The 16,900-nt window shown below is 39.9% G+C and overlaps 1 protein-coding gene across 3 annotated transcripts in view; it reads right to left on the bottom strand.

The window, feature by feature from the left end:
• CHD1L (chromodomain helicase DNA binding protein 1 like) overlaps positions 1-16,900 on the bottom strand; it is a 77,180-nt gene that overhangs the window by 36,513 nt on the left and 23,767 nt on the right. For 2 of the 3 annotated variants that reach the window (XR_008997109.1, XM_057500626.1), the window contains exons 6-12: positions 11,419-11,500; positions 8,434-8,600; positions 7,178-7,329; positions 6,381-6,473; positions 3,765-3,861; positions 2,004-2,077; positions 680-790 (exon numbers count right to left, since the gene is read on the bottom strand). Coding sequence is in view for 2 of the 3 variants with exons in the window: in XM_057500626.1 (XP_057356609.1) it covers positions 680-790; positions 2,004-2,077; positions 3,765-3,861; positions 6,381-6,473; positions 7,178-7,329; positions 8,434-8,600; positions 11,419-11,500 (776 nt within the window). In the remaining variant the exon portion in view is untranslated. The remainder of the gene's footprint in view (positions 1-679; positions 791-2,003; positions 2,078-3,764; positions 3,862-6,380; positions 6,474-7,177; positions 7,330-8,433; positions 8,601-11,418; positions 11,501-16,900) is intronic. The other variant, XM_057500627.1, reaches the window with a different exon arrangement.

The raw sequence follows: 16,900 nt of genomic DNA, 5'->3' as shown, positions 1-16,900 counted from the left end.
TTATAAAGACATTAACCTCTCTTCAATAGAGGACACACATCCATTTAATGTCCCTGCATCTATTCCATCAAGATTTAGGTCTATAAAAAATAAGATAGTAAAACTAAGATTTTTTGAGTTCCAAACTAATTTAAGGTCTGCTTGCTCCATGATATAAGAATTTCATCTCTAAGGACTCATTTCAAATGATTTAGGAGTATACGAAAGCCCTCTGTAACAACTGAACTACAAATGTCATATATAATATTCATGACCTAAGTCATAAAGTTATAAATAACTCCAAGAACAGACAATTTCATTATAATCGCAATTTCTTAAAAACTGGATTTTTATTAAGCTTTTACAACACTATTCCAGAGCTCCTTATGGAGAAGGGATAACTAGCAGACAGGTTGTTATCTCATTTCCCAAACTCATGGCTCGAAAAAAGAGCTGCCTCTAGTCAATGTGAAATAAAATGTATCACAAAGTAACAGGACAATCCCAGGTCAATGCTCAAAGCAGATCAGAATTATTTCCAACAACCTCAGGTTTCAGCCTTACTTCTTTGATGAGATGACAGCTCAGATTGGTTGGACAGAAAATAACATCATGCTAGAAGCCCAGTGCCTTGATAAACTTATATCAACTACCTCAATTCTCCTATTTGTCTGCTTTTGTCAATGCCTGTGTGGCCTACCTGCCCTTGTACTCAGCAGAAAAATAAAAATGGGCTGCTGTCCAAAGTGCTTAATGGCCAAGTGTCTCTCTTCTCCTCTCACAGAACCATCCACACGCTCATAGCTGTAGCCTTCACACAGAGGAAAAAAACAGAAATATTAACCATTTCAAGCACTCTTTGGGAAGAAAATATTGTCAGCTCAAAAGCTAATTTTGTCCCTTTCTGTATACAGGCATATCCCTACTTTAAGCAAATCCTATGGGAAAAAAATCTAAATTTAGGGGATATTTCATTGTTTTACAAAAGAACTCACCATTAACAAATACACTACTCTGGACATTTAAAATAACACATGCAATTGATGTACCTGGCATTTGTAGAGTTAATTCTCAATTCTGACTTTCCCAAGCAAACCTGAGGCATACTGTGGGCCATGCTGTGTAGTAGTTTCTAATCTTGCTAAGACATGATTCTCACTTAAGCAGGCAGGAAGAGCACTTAGGAGCTGGTACGTGAGCCTGTCCAGCGGCCCAGCAGCCCAGCTGTGGCCTTTCAACAAAGCTTCAGGGTTCTCCACCTGTCACCACAGACCCATCTCGAGAAGGGAATTACATGCTCAAGCCATGCTTGTGAATCTGGGGATTCCCCAATGTGTCAATAGCATCTCCTGCAAGTGCTCAATGAACCAGGTATGCTGTGGTAATTGGGGGGCCATCAAGTGGCCCTGACAGACCCACTCTGGAGCTGGTACTTTTTCACTGATCTCAAGATCAACCTTTTCCCATCTACCTTTTTCCCATCAACCTTTTTCCATCTACAGCCTTTTGCCATCATCCCACATACATTTTATTTTATATTAAACACAGTCCCCAGATAATAACATACATTCCCTATTGTCTATATAGAAAAAAGGGCTTTTTTCTTTCCCTTCACTGACATGTGGGATCTCTACAACTTCAATATTCATCTTTTCTAATCTTGAACAAGTACTCAACTGCTGAGTTGAATGTTGCAAGACACTGAAAGCTCTTGTCAATGAAACTGTTTATCATATATTTTCAAAACACTCAACATTTCTGCAACCCCCATTTTCTTTAGTACCCATCATTTTAAATCGTCATCACTGATGGAAACGTGTGTTTATTTGTGCCCATGTATCTCTACCCTGCAGTCAATCCTTGTGTTACACACTCTCCTTACTTTCAATCTTCCTTTGGTTCTGAATAACGTCCCTTCCCTGCTTTCCTCTGTAACACCCCCACACCCAAGGTTACTCTTCGTGGACCTACTGGACTGCAAGCCTAAAACAGGTTTGGGCAATGTCATGGCCAGTGGACGTCACCTCTGTAGTCCATGTAGTCCTGGAGAATGTCCAACATCTGGGTCATTTGGGAGAAAAGCAAAACTCGATGGCCCCTAGCAAGAAAAAGAAAAGGAAAACATGCCAACTCTAATAGTAATAAAGATAAATATCCCTCAGATGAAACTTACCAAGGAATACAAGTTTATAAATAAATGAAATACTGAAGAAGAAATGTAGTATCAGTCACTTAACAGAGATTGCCTCAGAAATGCCAAGTACTTTATATAATGATACAGCTCCACAGTAGCTGGAACCTTCAGAGCTACAGTTCTCAAACCGGAGTGGGGATGTTCCCAGGAGCATGTGTCGATGCACCAGGGGGTACAGGAAGCCCTAGGGTAACCAAGGCACCTCTTTCTGAAATTTCAATTTACTAAATGGAAGAACTATATACACTTTCATTTTAGTAGCAAATAAACAAAGATATGTGAAAATTAAAATGTACACATGAAAAAACAACCCAAACTGGAACCCCTGAGAGCTTGTGGTCAGCCATCCACAACTGTTCTCTACCTGGGGTGGACAGTCACTATCCTCTCATCTACATCTATTTTGGTTGAAAAGTCTGAGTGTCATCACTTTAGAGAAACAAGGAACAGGTGGCATCTCATATTCCACATAAGAAAACTTACATACAGAGAGAAGAGCTGGATTAAGTCAAGAACAAAGTCAAACCTACAGCCCCATGTCATCAGCCATTATTTTAGGTTTGTATAAACGAAGTACAGCACTATCAAAACTATCATTAGGAAAACTAATTTAATCTGAGCTTGCAATGGGTACAAGAGAAACAAGTATGAAAAACTCCTTCAAGATTCTAGCCCCAAGCGGGTGGAAAAGGCACTGAACTTTCAAGGACCTCAATTCTAATCCCATCTCTGTCATTTTCTGGCTGTGTGACCTTAGACAAGTCACACTACCTTTCTGAGCCTGTTTCATCACCTGTGAAATGACAAGGTTAGGCAGAGATATTTGTGGGTTCTTCTTCAATCTAACATACAGTAGATACAGCAGAGCAAATAAAATACAGTAAGACATGCAATTATTTGACTTGCACATTCCTAATGTTCGGCAGTTTTGCCAAATCTGAGGTTTTAGTTTGGTTTAGGCCCACTTGGGGCAGTTGTCCCAAAGTGACAACTTTGAAATCCTTGAGAAGCTGGGCTTTTTCTAGTCTCCTCTGACCCTCTGGAGTACAAGCCACTGAACACTCAGCTGAACCTTCAGAAGCTCCAGAACTGACTTGGTCTTCTGATGCCCAATTCATGTCTCTGGGAAAGAGTCCCCCAAGCTCCCCCTGAGTTTAAACCAAACGCCACAAGTTAACAAAAGGGAGTATTTACTAAGCCCTTATAATGTGCCAATTCAATACAAGGTATAAGTAGGCAATTGTAAGAGAAATGCCAGATGTTATCTCTGTCCTTGTGGAACTAGACAATTTAGCTGGAGTGATATGGTTAATATGCACCAATTAAGCAGAGAGCAGACTAAGGCAGGGCCCTGCCAAGTGCTGAATTAGGATCCTAGGTGCTGTAGGAATTCAAGGAAGGAAAGGATGATTATGGAGGGGATGGGATGAGATGTGATGACATGGAAGTGTAGTTGCAGAGAAGGTGCAACCTGAATCAGGATTTTGGAAAAAGGAAAACTGGAATTAAGTCTCAGAAATCAGTGAGTTGCTCATTACTCTAGTTTTCACAATCATCAGCTTAGAGTAGGAAATGTGAAGTGACCACCAACCTGGAATACAGGAATGCCAGCAGCTTATCCAGTAGGTGAAGTTTCCCACTGGCCTCAATCAGGTGGTCTCCAATTTCAAAAGGCTCTGGTTCCACACCTGAAAAAGAAAGATCCCACTCCCAGTAATGTCCCCATCAGGACAGAGCCCGAGCGGAGAAGCCCATGGTTAGGCCACAGCGAGAGGCCATGCTCCTCCTATTGTTAACAGGCCCACATCTCATCTCTCTCTGAGGCGTTTTATAATTCCTTATTTCTGTGATGACTTCTGTGCTGCTCAACATCAATCACAAAACCTGACACACCCAATAAGCCTAATAAATGTTTCTCCAAAGATCAAGGAAACTGAGGCTCAAGGAGCAATACTGAAGGCCAAAGAGACCCAAAATTCAAATCTTGAGGCTCTCACTCTAGAAAACAAATCAAGAAACAGGCTTAGATTCATAAACTAATAATTCTCAAGGTGCAGGGTGGCAGGCAGAATAATCCAGAGGGCTTCTTTCAAGATCTAACATGTTCCCAATGCCCCCTCCCTTCAAAGAAGGTTCTCATATGCACTTAATTAAGAGTCTGTGAAACTTTAAACAATTCATGGTGCCACTTGGCAAAGACTCCCTTAAAACAACTGCAGCAAACCCTGTGCTGATCCTTCCACTACCAGAAGCCCCACAACCACAAAGTCCTGGAAGTATCCCAAAGGATACCAATCAGAATGAATCAAAAAAGCCCAAGTTTGAATGAAAATGAAAGCATTACATATGGAAATATGTGGCAATTACAGGGAAATCTGCAGGCATCTGTAACTTGAAAAGGAAGCAGCAAAGGAAGCTGAGAAGGAATAGACATAAGGCAGGTAGTAAGACAGAGGACTGCCCAGAAGCCAAAGGAAGAAGTGCTTCAAGAAAGAAGGTCAACTGTGTCAAAGGCTTTGAGAGGTTAATCAAAATGTGAAATGACAACCATTAGAGATCACTGGTGAACGTGTAATGTTGGAGATGAAAGGCTGACTTGAGTGGGTTCACAACAATGAGACATCTCATCATTAAGAAATGACCAGTATGCCCAGATTATGAAACAAACTATAAAATAATCGGCCTTGATTCTTCAAAAGTGTTAATTTCATAAAAGGCAAAGAAAGCCCTCCCCACAAAGGGGTGAGGAATGTTTCTAAGTTATAGGAGAATAAAGAGATTTGACAAATACAAAGTAAAATCTCTAACTTTATCTTGAATTTTAAAAGAAAACAAAAAACAAAGCCATAAGGGACATAAGGGGACAAATGAAGAAATTTGAATATAAACAATATATTAGATAACATTGTTGGGGATTTGAGTTTTGTCTCCTGGGTTCCTGTCCCCACTGCAACAAATACTTGAAGGGCAGAGGCACAGAAGTGAAGCAGAATGAAAGTTTTATTCGAATACACTCCAGAGGAGGAGTGGGCCAGAGTCAAGGCAGATGAAGGCAGGTTTACCTGAATGAAGCAGAGAGGAAGGAAAAACAGATGAGGAAAGGGAAGCTCACCGAACTCCTCAGCATGGGGCACAATCCCTCGCCAACTCCTAAAGCCAGTGTCACCTGGCGTCCAGTGTCCCCTTGGATCTCACGGCATGGGGACTAAGCCCCACCACCTCAGGATTTGGGGGAGCCGCAGAGCACTGGATGGAGTGAGATTATGCTCTGAGAACTTCCCAAAGGCAAAGAAAGGAGATTTTCAGGTGGGCTACTATGGAGCATGATCGTACAGCTGCTGTTCTGTCCAGGTCACCCAGGCACCGGAAACCTGCAAGCCCAGATCACAGCTCTCAGCAGCCCCTCCCTACTTGTCTGGAGTAGGACAGAGAGACACACTCCAAGAAAAGTGAGTGTGGGTGGCCTCAGAGAGGAGGCACACCCAAAAGCTGGGATTTGGTCTTTTATGGATTTTCAAGAATAGGATAAAGGTAAAGGGTTGGGGGCGCAGGCTTGTCAGGCGGTCCCAGGATGTCTATCCCTGGCGAAAGACAGTATGTCATTATCTGTAGCCGGTCCTCTAGTAATTCTGTAGAATAAACTTTTTGTTCCTCTCTAAGATAGTGGCCACTTCCAAGCCCTGGGACCACATCAGTTAAGACTATTTGTCTTGCCTTAGGATGGGTTGCTGGCTGATTATCAAAGAATATGTTAGGAATCTAACTTCCCAACTCTCTGCTCTTAGCCTCAAGATAAGTCCTTCTTGTGCCCACTATGCTATTCACATTTCAGCCTTTTTAGGAAAATTAATCAAAATGCTTGTCCCATGTCTCTGCCCTACCTCACTTGTATTAGTTAGAGCAAGTCTCAAGGCCAGCCCAGATTCAGAGCACGTGGAATGAACTCACACTGCAAAGGGCATGAACTCTGTGAGTCCTTTGTGGCTCTCTGGCTTTACCTGATTAACTCTCCCTGAGTTCTCAGTGGGCCCCACCCTCTTTTCATTCCATTCATATCTTTCCGCCTAACAACATCAACATAAAAAATTAACTAGAAAATGGGGGAAAAATAGACAGTAAATATAGGCAATTCTTTTATTGCATTTTGTTATGATGTTGGCCACAGAAATATCAAAAAGTAATGTGAGAAAAAAGGGCACTGCCTCACCATCAAACAAATATGGGTGATCCACACACTTTCGAAGCTGAGACAAGATGTTCTGAAGTTTAACTTTCTTTGCCACTTCATTTTCAAATGCATCTGAAATTTTTTTAAAAAGAGACAGAGATATGGATTACTGAATAACAATAAAACCCTCTAAGTTCCCATAAATAATCTTATTCATTTCAACAACATATCTTTCGAACTTATATTAACCTCCCAAATTTGGCTAAATTGCATTAAGAAATAACAGCACATCTGTATGACGTTTTCTTAACTTTCACTTTGTTTTGAGGAAGAAGCCTACCTATAAACTCAGGAGTACTTTGTTACTTATACAAAATTCTAAATTTCCTTCTTTAAAAGGTGTTGCAGAGCCAAAAAGGGACAAAATAATGCAAACTGGGAGACTGTCCCATTTCTATCTCTTCCTTCCCACTCCCAATTACTCTCAGTGAATTGGTTCAATAAAAAGCTTTGCAATGTGTTAAATATCTGACTAAGCAAGAAGATGAAGGGCATGACTGGGATACCTGAAAGTGTCTGCTTCACAACTGCTAGACAATAAGGAAAACTGGGTGGGGGGGGGGGGGGAGGAAATTTCACAAGTGCAACAAACAATAAAGTCTGAGTTCTACTATAGCTATCTGCCCCAGTGCACTGCAGCTACCGGCATATTATTCAGAATACAAAATTCCAGCCCATGTTCTTGCTATGCAAAGCCAAGTGTGATGATAAAATATTTTCCTGCATGAAGTCACATTCTCATTTAGTCTCTAAATGGACACACGCCCTCTGCTTACCTAGGTCTTTCATCAGGACGGCCCTATAGTATTTTTTCTGCAGTGCTGACATGCCATGGTATATCACTACCTCCGTCTTCTTGGGAAGCTCTGCAGCTACCTCAGCTTTCACTCGCCTCAGCAGAAATGGCTGCAAGAGTTTGTGTAGTTCACTCGCTGTGTGAGGAAAAAAAAAAACTCCAGAGGTGTGACACAAAAGCAAAACCAAGTCTTTGGAACCACTAGACAACATACAGTAATTTATTTTTGTTTCTCACTGTCTTGCCAATTCCACATCCTAGGCTAGCATGGTTATTTTTCGTATTTCTTCCTTTACTGGAGTCTTCTTCCCAACCTCTTCTGAAATCCTTACTGACTCTTAAATCAAGAACTAGGAACACTCAAAGAATTTAAGTCTTACTAATAATCTAGTAATTAATTCTTGCTAATAATTTACATGGAGCTTTTCTGTTTTAAGGACACTTCTGCATTTAATCCTATTGATCAGCATAACAGCTTAGAAATGTAGGGCAAGTAATATTGTCCCCATTTCGATAGCTAAGTGAGGCTCAGAGACATTAAGCACACCTTATCCAAAGTCACACAGCTGGATGCTAATGTCGCTGTTATTCACACTTAGCTCTTTTCACTCAGCTCCCTTGCTCCTTCCCCAGGTGTCATGAATGTTGAAAACTATCCTAAATTGGAATTATACCATATGTAGGGTTGCCAGATATAGCAAATAAAAATATAAGAGTCCAGTTAAGTTTGGATCTCAGATAAATAACAAAAAAATTAATAAACCATGTCCCAGCTATGTGAATGAGGAAGATTCCCCTCCTTATTCCCACCACCCATCCATCCCAGGCTTTTGGTTTTGATACAGTGTTAAAAGAAATACCAGTGCTATGGAATACTGAACAGTAGTTTGGGGCCACAGCACCCCCATACTTTAACTTTCTATGCTACTTCCTCAGGCAATAAAGTCCTTATAGAAATTACACATTGGAAAAAAAAAGGATGATTTCTTCCAAAAATGACCCAAATAAGCCCTATTGTAAAATCATGTAACAAAGAAATAAGACTCATAATTAGCAGACAACTGGGAACACGAAGGATGTAACATCATCTTATTTTTGTGTGGCTCTTTATCTATCTCCCTGGACAACGTCCTCTGGTTGTTGATTCTCCCTCTTTTCCATCTATGACCACTTCCTATTATGTACTAGGGCAGTTTCTGGGCCAGACCTCTTGGGCAAGATTTGTAGAAAGGGAACTTGCCTGATTCAGACTCTTTCTCAATATCCTGGTAACGCTGAACAAAGTCTTCTACCTGCTCCTTGGAAAAGACATCAGGCTCCACAAAACTGAGGAGGGAGTAGAGCTCTTGGAGGCTGTTCTGGATGGGAGTTCCAGTCAACAGGAGACTGAAGACTACTGAGAACTCAAATACATAAATAAGTAAAGTAAAAAATCCATAATATTGGAAAACAAAATTGAGTTACCCATCACAACCCTTACCCATACAAAGAGGGGCATGATTTAATGGAATGACCATGGGAATGTGAAATCAGAAGGCTCAGATTCAAGCTATATACTAGCTGTTTGAGGTAGGAAATAATATCTCTTCAATTTCAGCTATAAGAAGGGAATAATCCTGTGAAGGAGATACTGTTAACAAGGATTAAGTAAAATCACTGTGCAAACTCTCAAGTGTTACATGAGTATTCAACATGGTATTGTTAATCAGTCTCGGTGGGGATTCAAGCTATGTGTTATTACCTACATGGGGGAGTCTCTTGAGGTGTCAGAGGCACACAGCACATGCTCATGCAGTTTGAGAAGCGCAAAGCTATAGCATTAGGCCCCACCATTACAAGCAAAAAGCCAGAAGACCTATACTAAAGAATGGCCTCTGTAAAACTTCATGGTGCACCACATGGAAGACATTAAGACTTCTGCACATTTCTGGGCCATATACAATCCAAATTGGAAAGAAATTTTTTATGTTGAGCAACAGGTGAGAGCACCAAGAAAAAGAAACTAATGAAGTAAAAGGTGAGGAAAAACAGTAACAAAAGCTATTACATCAAGCAAAGGGCAACCTCTACACTGACACTAATAAGAACTTACACATATGAGTTAATATAGCAGAAAGGGAAGACCATATCCTGTATATGTGCATTATTTTAAATATCAAAATATAGTAGGTGTATACATATACATATACAAATACATACATAATTACTGTATTTTGATATTTAGACTGTTTTTTAAATAATATGTATGCATATTTATATGCTTGAGTGTACACATGCACAGCAAAGGACATGGCAGCATATACACTACATGTTAATGTATGCAGGGGAGTTGGATCATTGGTGATTTTTACTTTTCTTCTTGTGTTTCTATATTTTGATATGGGAGGGAGTCATAAGAAGATACTGCTTTTGTAATAAGATGCAATTAAAACTGATTTGAAATGTTATCTTTTTATTTTTTTGCCATCTCCATTTTTTATTTATTTTTAAATTGTCTAATCAATGTCCACCATCCATGCCTGTCTGCTTGGAAGGCAGTATTTTCATAGTATTTCAAGTATGGGAATTGGTCAAAAAAAAATGCTTCCAATAGCCAACTCACAGTTTTACAACATGTGCTAACCGAGCAAAGAGCTGCGATGACCAAGCAACATAAGGCCACAAGGATCACCATGGTTGTCAGTCATTACAGTCAACTTATACTATCACATGAGCTAATATTTTTCTTGAAAGTAGTGTCCATTTTGGCATCAAAACTCATAATTAGGTGAAAAACTCCAGAGATGATGTCTGTCTGTATGTAGTACTTTATAAACTTTTTGTGTGTAAAATATTTTGCAAACATTTCCCATGTTATGAAATATTATTCTACAAGACTTTCCATGGCGGTCTTAACTTTTTAAATGTACTGCATAGGTGCAGCATAAATTGCATAACCAATTATCTCTTTGCACTTTAGGTTGTTTCTAATTTTAACAAGCTGAAATCAATATTAAGAAGGAAAAACAGGCAGTACCCTTCTCCCCACCTCTCAGCCCAATCAATAAATGAGTGTTTCTTTTTAACCAACTAGTTGCCTACAATTCAAACCTCACCTAAAAGGGAATGCTTAGCTAATGCAGAAAATTCCCTCATTTAATCACTCTAAACCTTAGTTTCCTGATGAATAACAAGGAAAGGCTCTGAGTCCAGAAACAGAACTTTCCCCACTACAAACCCAGGATTATTTACTACAGCTGCTTCTCTTCTCCCATATAAGTTAGTACACAGGCATGGAAGTTTATGAAGCAGTCTCTTACAAGGTTAGGCACCAAGATACGGCAACTCCTTAGGAAAGAGACACTGTTAAAAGAGTCCCTAAAAGAAGGCAGAGGACACCACAGAGCAAAGGGGGCCCCAAAAGGGGATGCAATCTTGAGATTGGTCTAATAATAGACGGAGACCATACCTGCATTTAAACACTAAAAACCGCAACTTCCAGCCAGTAAATACAGAATTCCCCGAGTGACCTCTAAATTTATTAACTGATTTATTATTATAGGGTTAGGGACCAAACTTCAATGATGACCACAGAAATTTGCAGATGTGGTCTCATGAATGAACCAGCCTTTACTAGGTCAACAAGGAGATGGGCACTTCATATTCACAAGCTGTTTTCCACTGGATCCTCAGAAAAGAGGGCAAATCTAGGGCTACAGTGACATTTCTCTACAATGATGCCAGAGACCAACGGTGTCATACTCAAAAGTACAACAAAGAACTGAGACTGGTGCTGATATTCAATGGCATGAATGGGTGTCTTCATAGCCTATGTGAACTGTCCAATTTTTTAAACAGGTAAATGGGGGAAGGGTACAATATGTCGGATATGTTGCTACTGAAAGACAGAAGAAATGTAATCAGATTTTTTAAAAAAGAAATTGCTCCTTTGAAAAAGATCAAGAGTTGAAACATTTCAAAATGTACAATGTATTTTATTGAGGTAGAGTGTTACTATTTGATAGCCAGATTTTAGTAACATTATTTCCTTTATAAAAGACAAGTGGAAGAAGAAGTTAGGTCATATTAAGCCCTATTTTTGCCACTCACAAAATGTTTATTTAGAACTGCAGAAATCTGACTGAAAAAAAAGCTTTTCAACTTAATTGACTCTATACAGGCCTAAGCTATATTTTCCTTAAAGGTTGTTATATAAAAACTAAGACTATCCTGTGAGTTTACCTCTGAAAGTGTCTTATGCAGCAAGGAGCTTTGGTTTTTCAACCTGTGAGCTTCATCCACAACAAGAACACTCCAAGGGAAGCTGTGAGAGAAAAATCCAAGCTTTCAGTTTTGTGTAACTCAAACATATATCTCACAACCACAAGTCTTAACTAAAAAATTGTGCCTGTTACTGGAAATACTGACATTAAGCCCACCTTATTATAAAAACACCAAATTGCCTTTTTATCTGAGGCATGTACATAAGACAACATCTAGATAGGGAGTAAAATTAAGAGTCAAAGATGGGAAAGACCTATGCATTGAAGGCAGAAAGGAAGGAGCTGGAGATAGCAAAAGGAAACATTTATGACCACCCACTATGTGCCAGACACTGTGCTTGGGGCTTAATGTATGTTATTTAATCCAGAAGACTATGGCAACTACACATTATTGTGCTCACCTTACCAACAAGGAGACTAAAGCTCAGGAAGCTTAGGTGACTTGGTCAAGGTCACAGAGCTGAGATTTAAACCCAGAAGAAAAATTAAGAGATAGTGGTGTCACGGTTGCTAAAAAGTATGGTTTAAAAATGGGAAAGTGGGAGGAGGAGCCAAGATGGTCGCATGAGTAGGGCAGCAGAAATCTCCTCCCAAAACCATATATATTTTTTAAAATACAACAAATACAACTACTCCTAAAAAAGAGACCAGAAGATACAGCACAACAGCCAGGCTACATCTATTATCTGCAAGAACTCAGCATCTCACGAAGGGGGTAAGACACAAGCCACGGCCCAGGGGGACCCGAGCACCCCCCAACCCCAGCCCACTGGCAGGAGGAGAGGAGCCAGAGCGGGGAGGGAGTGGGAGCCCAGGACTGCTAAATACCCAGCCCTAGTTATCCGCACCGGGAGCACAAACACACATCGTGTGGGTGCTGGCTATTATGGAAATGGAACAGTAAAATCTGTGAGCGTGTCCCCGCAGCCAGTGCCCCTGAGACAAAAGAAAATCGAGTACTTTTTGGAAGTATTAAAGGGGCAGGGGCCTCACAGCTGGATGGAAGCATCCCAGCACACTCAGCCCAACAGCTGGGAATCCCAGGGAAATCCAGGCGCCCTAACACCCTGGGAGGCAGTGCAGCACTGAGGCCCCTCACAGCGTTAAACAGCCTCCTGTCCATTCCCCCTCCGGCACAGACCCACCATAGCAGGGAAGCAGCCTGAGAGCATCTGTGCCCACAGCAACCACCCAGAGCCTCCTCCACAGCTGCCGGGGGCCAGACTCAGAGGCCCCGTTGGCATGCAGCTGCCCAGCACAAGCCGCTAGGGGTTGCCATTCTCACAGGAGAGGAAGGCAACCAGCAAGCAGAACGGGACTTTGTTCTCCCTGCTGACACACATGCCAACTGCCCACAACTACCTATATCACCATGAAAAGGCAGAAGAATTTGATCCAATAAAGAATAATCCAGACAACTCCTGAGAGGGAGCCTGCGGAGACAGACCTAACCAATCTTCCTGAAAAAGAATTCAAAATAAAGGTCATAACCACACTGATGGAGCTACAGAGAAATATGCAAGAGCTAATGGTTAAAGTTGGTAGGGAGAATAGAGAAATAAAACAATCTCTGGAAGGACTTAAGAGCAGACTGGATGAGGTGCAAGAGGCCATTAATGAAATAGGAATCAGAGAACAGGAACACAGAGAAGCTGAGGCAGAGAGAGATAAAAGGATCTCCAGGAATGAAAGAATATTAAGAGAACTGTGTGACCAATCCAAACGGAACAATATCCGCATTATAGGGGTACCAGAAGAAGAAGAGAGAGAACAGGGGATAGAAAGTGTATTTGAAGAAATAATTGCTGGAAACTTCCCCACACTGGGGGAGGAAATAGTCACCCAGACCACAGAAGCACACAGAACTCCCAACACAAGGGACCCAAGGAGTACAACACCAAGACACATAATAATTAAAATGGCAAAGATCAAGGACAAGGACAGAGTATTAAAGACAGCCAGAGAGAGAAAAAAGGTCGCCTACAACGGAAAACCCATCAGGCTATCATCAGACTTCTTAACAGAAACCTTACAGGCCAGAAGAGAATGGCATCATATATTTAATGCAATGAAACAGAAGGGCTTGAACCAAGGATACTGTATCCAGCACGATTATCTTTTAAATATGAAGGAGGGATTAAAGAATTCCCAGACAAGCAAAAGTTGAGGGAATCTGCCTCCCACAAAACACCTCTACAGGGTATTTTAGAGGGACTGCTCTAGATGGAACCACTCCCTAAGGCTAAATAGATGTCACCAGAGAAAATAAAATCACAGCAAAGAAAGCAGACCAACCAAATACCAACTAAAGGCGAAAAATAAAATCAACTACTCACAAAAGGACTCAAAGGAAACACAAAAGAGCACAAAATAAAACACGTAACATATAAAGAATGGAGAAGGAGGAATAAGAAGGGAGAGAAATAAAGAATCATCAGACTGTGTTTATAATAGCTCAATAAGCGAGTTAAGTTAGACAGTTAGATAGTAAAGAAGCTAACCTTGAACCTTTGGTAACCACGAATGTAAAGCCTGAAATGGCAATAAGTACATATCTTTCAGTAATCACCCTAAATGTAAATGGACTGAATGCACCAATCAAAAGACACGGAGTAATAGAATGGATAAAAAAGCGAGTCCCATCTATACGCTGCTTACAAGAGACTCACCTCAAACCCAAAGACATGCACAGACTAAAAGTCAAGAGATGGAAAAAGATATTTCATGCAAACAACAAGGAGAAAAAAGCAGGTGTTGCAGTACTAGTATCAGACAAAATAGACTTCAAAACAAAGAAAGTAACAAGAGATAAAGAAGGACATTACATAATGATAAAGGGCTCACTCCAACAAGAGGATATAACCATTAAAAATATATATGCACCCAATACAGGAGCACCAACATATGTGAAACAAATAGTAACAGAATTAAAGGAGGAAATAGAATGCAATGCATTCATTTTAGGAGACTTCAACACACCACTCACTCCAAAAGGCCGATCCACTAGACAGAAAATAAGTAAGGACACAGAGGCACTGAACAACACACTAGAACAGATGGACCTAATAGACATTTATAGAACTCTACACCCAAAAGCAGCAGGATACACATTCTTCTCAAGTGCACATGGAACATTTTCCAGAATAGACCACATACTAGAACACAAAAAGAGCCTCAGTAATTTCAAAAAGATTGGAATTACACCAACCAACCTCTCGGAACACAAAGGTATAAAACTAGAAATAAATTGTACAAAGAAAACAAAAAGGCTCACAAACACATGGAGGCTTAACAACATGCTCCTAAATAATCAATGGATCAATGACCAAATTAAAATAGAGATCAAGCAATATATGGAAACAAATGACAACAACAACACAAAGCCCCAGCTTCTGTGGGACACAGCGAAAGCAGTTCAAAGAGGAAAGTATATAGCAATCCAGGCATATTTAAAGAAGGAAGAACAATCCCAAATGAATAGTCTAAACTCACAATTATTGAGATTGGAAAAAGAAGAACAAATGAGGCCTAAAGTCAGCAGAAGGAGGGACATAATAAAGATCAGAGAAGAAATAAATAAAATTGAGAATAAAATAGAAAAAATTAATGAAACCAAGAGCTGGTTCTTTGAGAAAATAAACAAAATAAATAAGCTCCTAGCCAGACTTAGGAAGAGAAAAAGAGAATCAACACACATCAACAGAATTAGAAACGAGAAAGGAAAAATCACGACGGACCCCACAGAAGTACAAAGAATTATTAGAGAATACCATGAAAAACTATATGCTAACAAGCTGGAAAACCTAGAAGAAATGGACAACTTCCTAGAAAAATACAACCTTCCAAGACTGACCAAGGAAGAAACAGAAAATCTAAACAGACAAATTACCAGAAAAGAAATTGAATCAATAAATAAAAAACTACCCAAGAACAAAACCTCCGGGGCCAGATGGATTCACCACTGAATTTTATCAGACATAATAACCATTCTCCTTAAAGTTTTCCAAAAAATAGAAGAGGAGAGAATAATTCCAAACTCATTCTATGAAGCCAGCATCACCCTAATACCAAAAACAGGCAAAGACCCCACCAAAAAAGAAAATTACAGACTAATATCTCTGATGAACATAGATGCAAAAATACTCAACAAAATATTAGCAAACCGAATTCAAAAATACATCAAGAGGATCATACAACATGACCAAGTGGGATTCATCCCAAGGATGCAATGATGGTACAACATTCGAAAATCCATCAACATCATCCACTACATAAATAAAAAGAAGGACAAAAACCACATGATCATCTCCACAGATGTACCCCTATGTTTATCACAGCACTATTTACAATAGCCAAGAAATGGAAGCAACCTAAGTGTCCATCAGTAGATGAATGGATAAAGAAGATGTGGTACATATACACAATGGAATAGTATTCAGCCATAAGAAGAAAACAAATCCTACCATTTGCAACAACATGGACGGAGCTAGAGGGTATTATGCTCAGTGAAATAAGCCAGGTGGAGAAAAACAAGTACCAAATGATTTCACTCATATGTGGAGTATAAGAACAAAGAAAAAACTGAAGGAACAAAACAACAGCAGAATCACAGAACCCAAGAATGGACTAACAGTTACCAAAGGGAAAGGGACTGGGGAGGATGGGTGGGAAGGGAGGGATAAGGGGGGGAGGAAAAGGGGCATTACGATTAGCATGTATAATGTGGGGAGGGGTATGGGGAGAGCTGTGCGAAACAGAGATAAGTAGTGATTCTACAGCATCTTACTACGCTGATGGACAGTGACTGTAATGGGGTTTGTGGGAGGGACTTGGTGAAGGGGGGAGTCTAGTAAACATAATGGTCTGCATGTAATTGTAGATTAATGATACCAAAATTTAAAAAACACTGGGCACGGGGTGAATAGGATGTTATAGACATTCAGGAAGACACAGCCATTGGATCTGTTAATACACTAGCGATTGGTGGCTACTGCTAGAGCATGTTTTCTAGCAGAGTAGCAACTACAATTTCTTGAGAGAATCCAGTCAAAGATGCATATCATTTGACAAACACACCTGGGAAGTTGTTACAAAAAAAAAATATGGAAAAATATGTATATATGATTATGTCCCAAGCTGCACTATTTAAAATGACAGAAAACCTGAAAACCATAGTAAATCCAATTATAGGTGGTGAAACATGACATAAAATTTTAAATAAATATGATTATGTTGCAATAAAAGAGGTCTGTAACTAAACAAGATATAAATATTACATATCTTTTTCCACAAATGTGAAACTATGCAAAAGATAATCAAGTGGAAGTTTTAAGATTTTTAATTTCCATTTGGTCTGTAAACATTCTGTGATCCCATTACATTATTTTTATACTCAAAAAACTAAACTTCTATTAGAAGTTGTATATATACAAGTAAAATAG

Source organism: Manis pentadactyla, chromosome 4, assembly GCF_030020395.1.
Source record: "Manis pentadactyla isolate mManPen7 chromosome 4, mManPen7.hap1, whole genome shotgun sequence".
Classification (NCBI taxonomy): domain Eukaryota; kingdom Metazoa; phylum Chordata; class Mammalia; order Pholidota; family Manidae; genus Manis; species Manis pentadactyla.
Note: the sequence above shows the minus strand (reverse complement) of the source record. Positions and strands in the feature narration are given on the sequence as shown.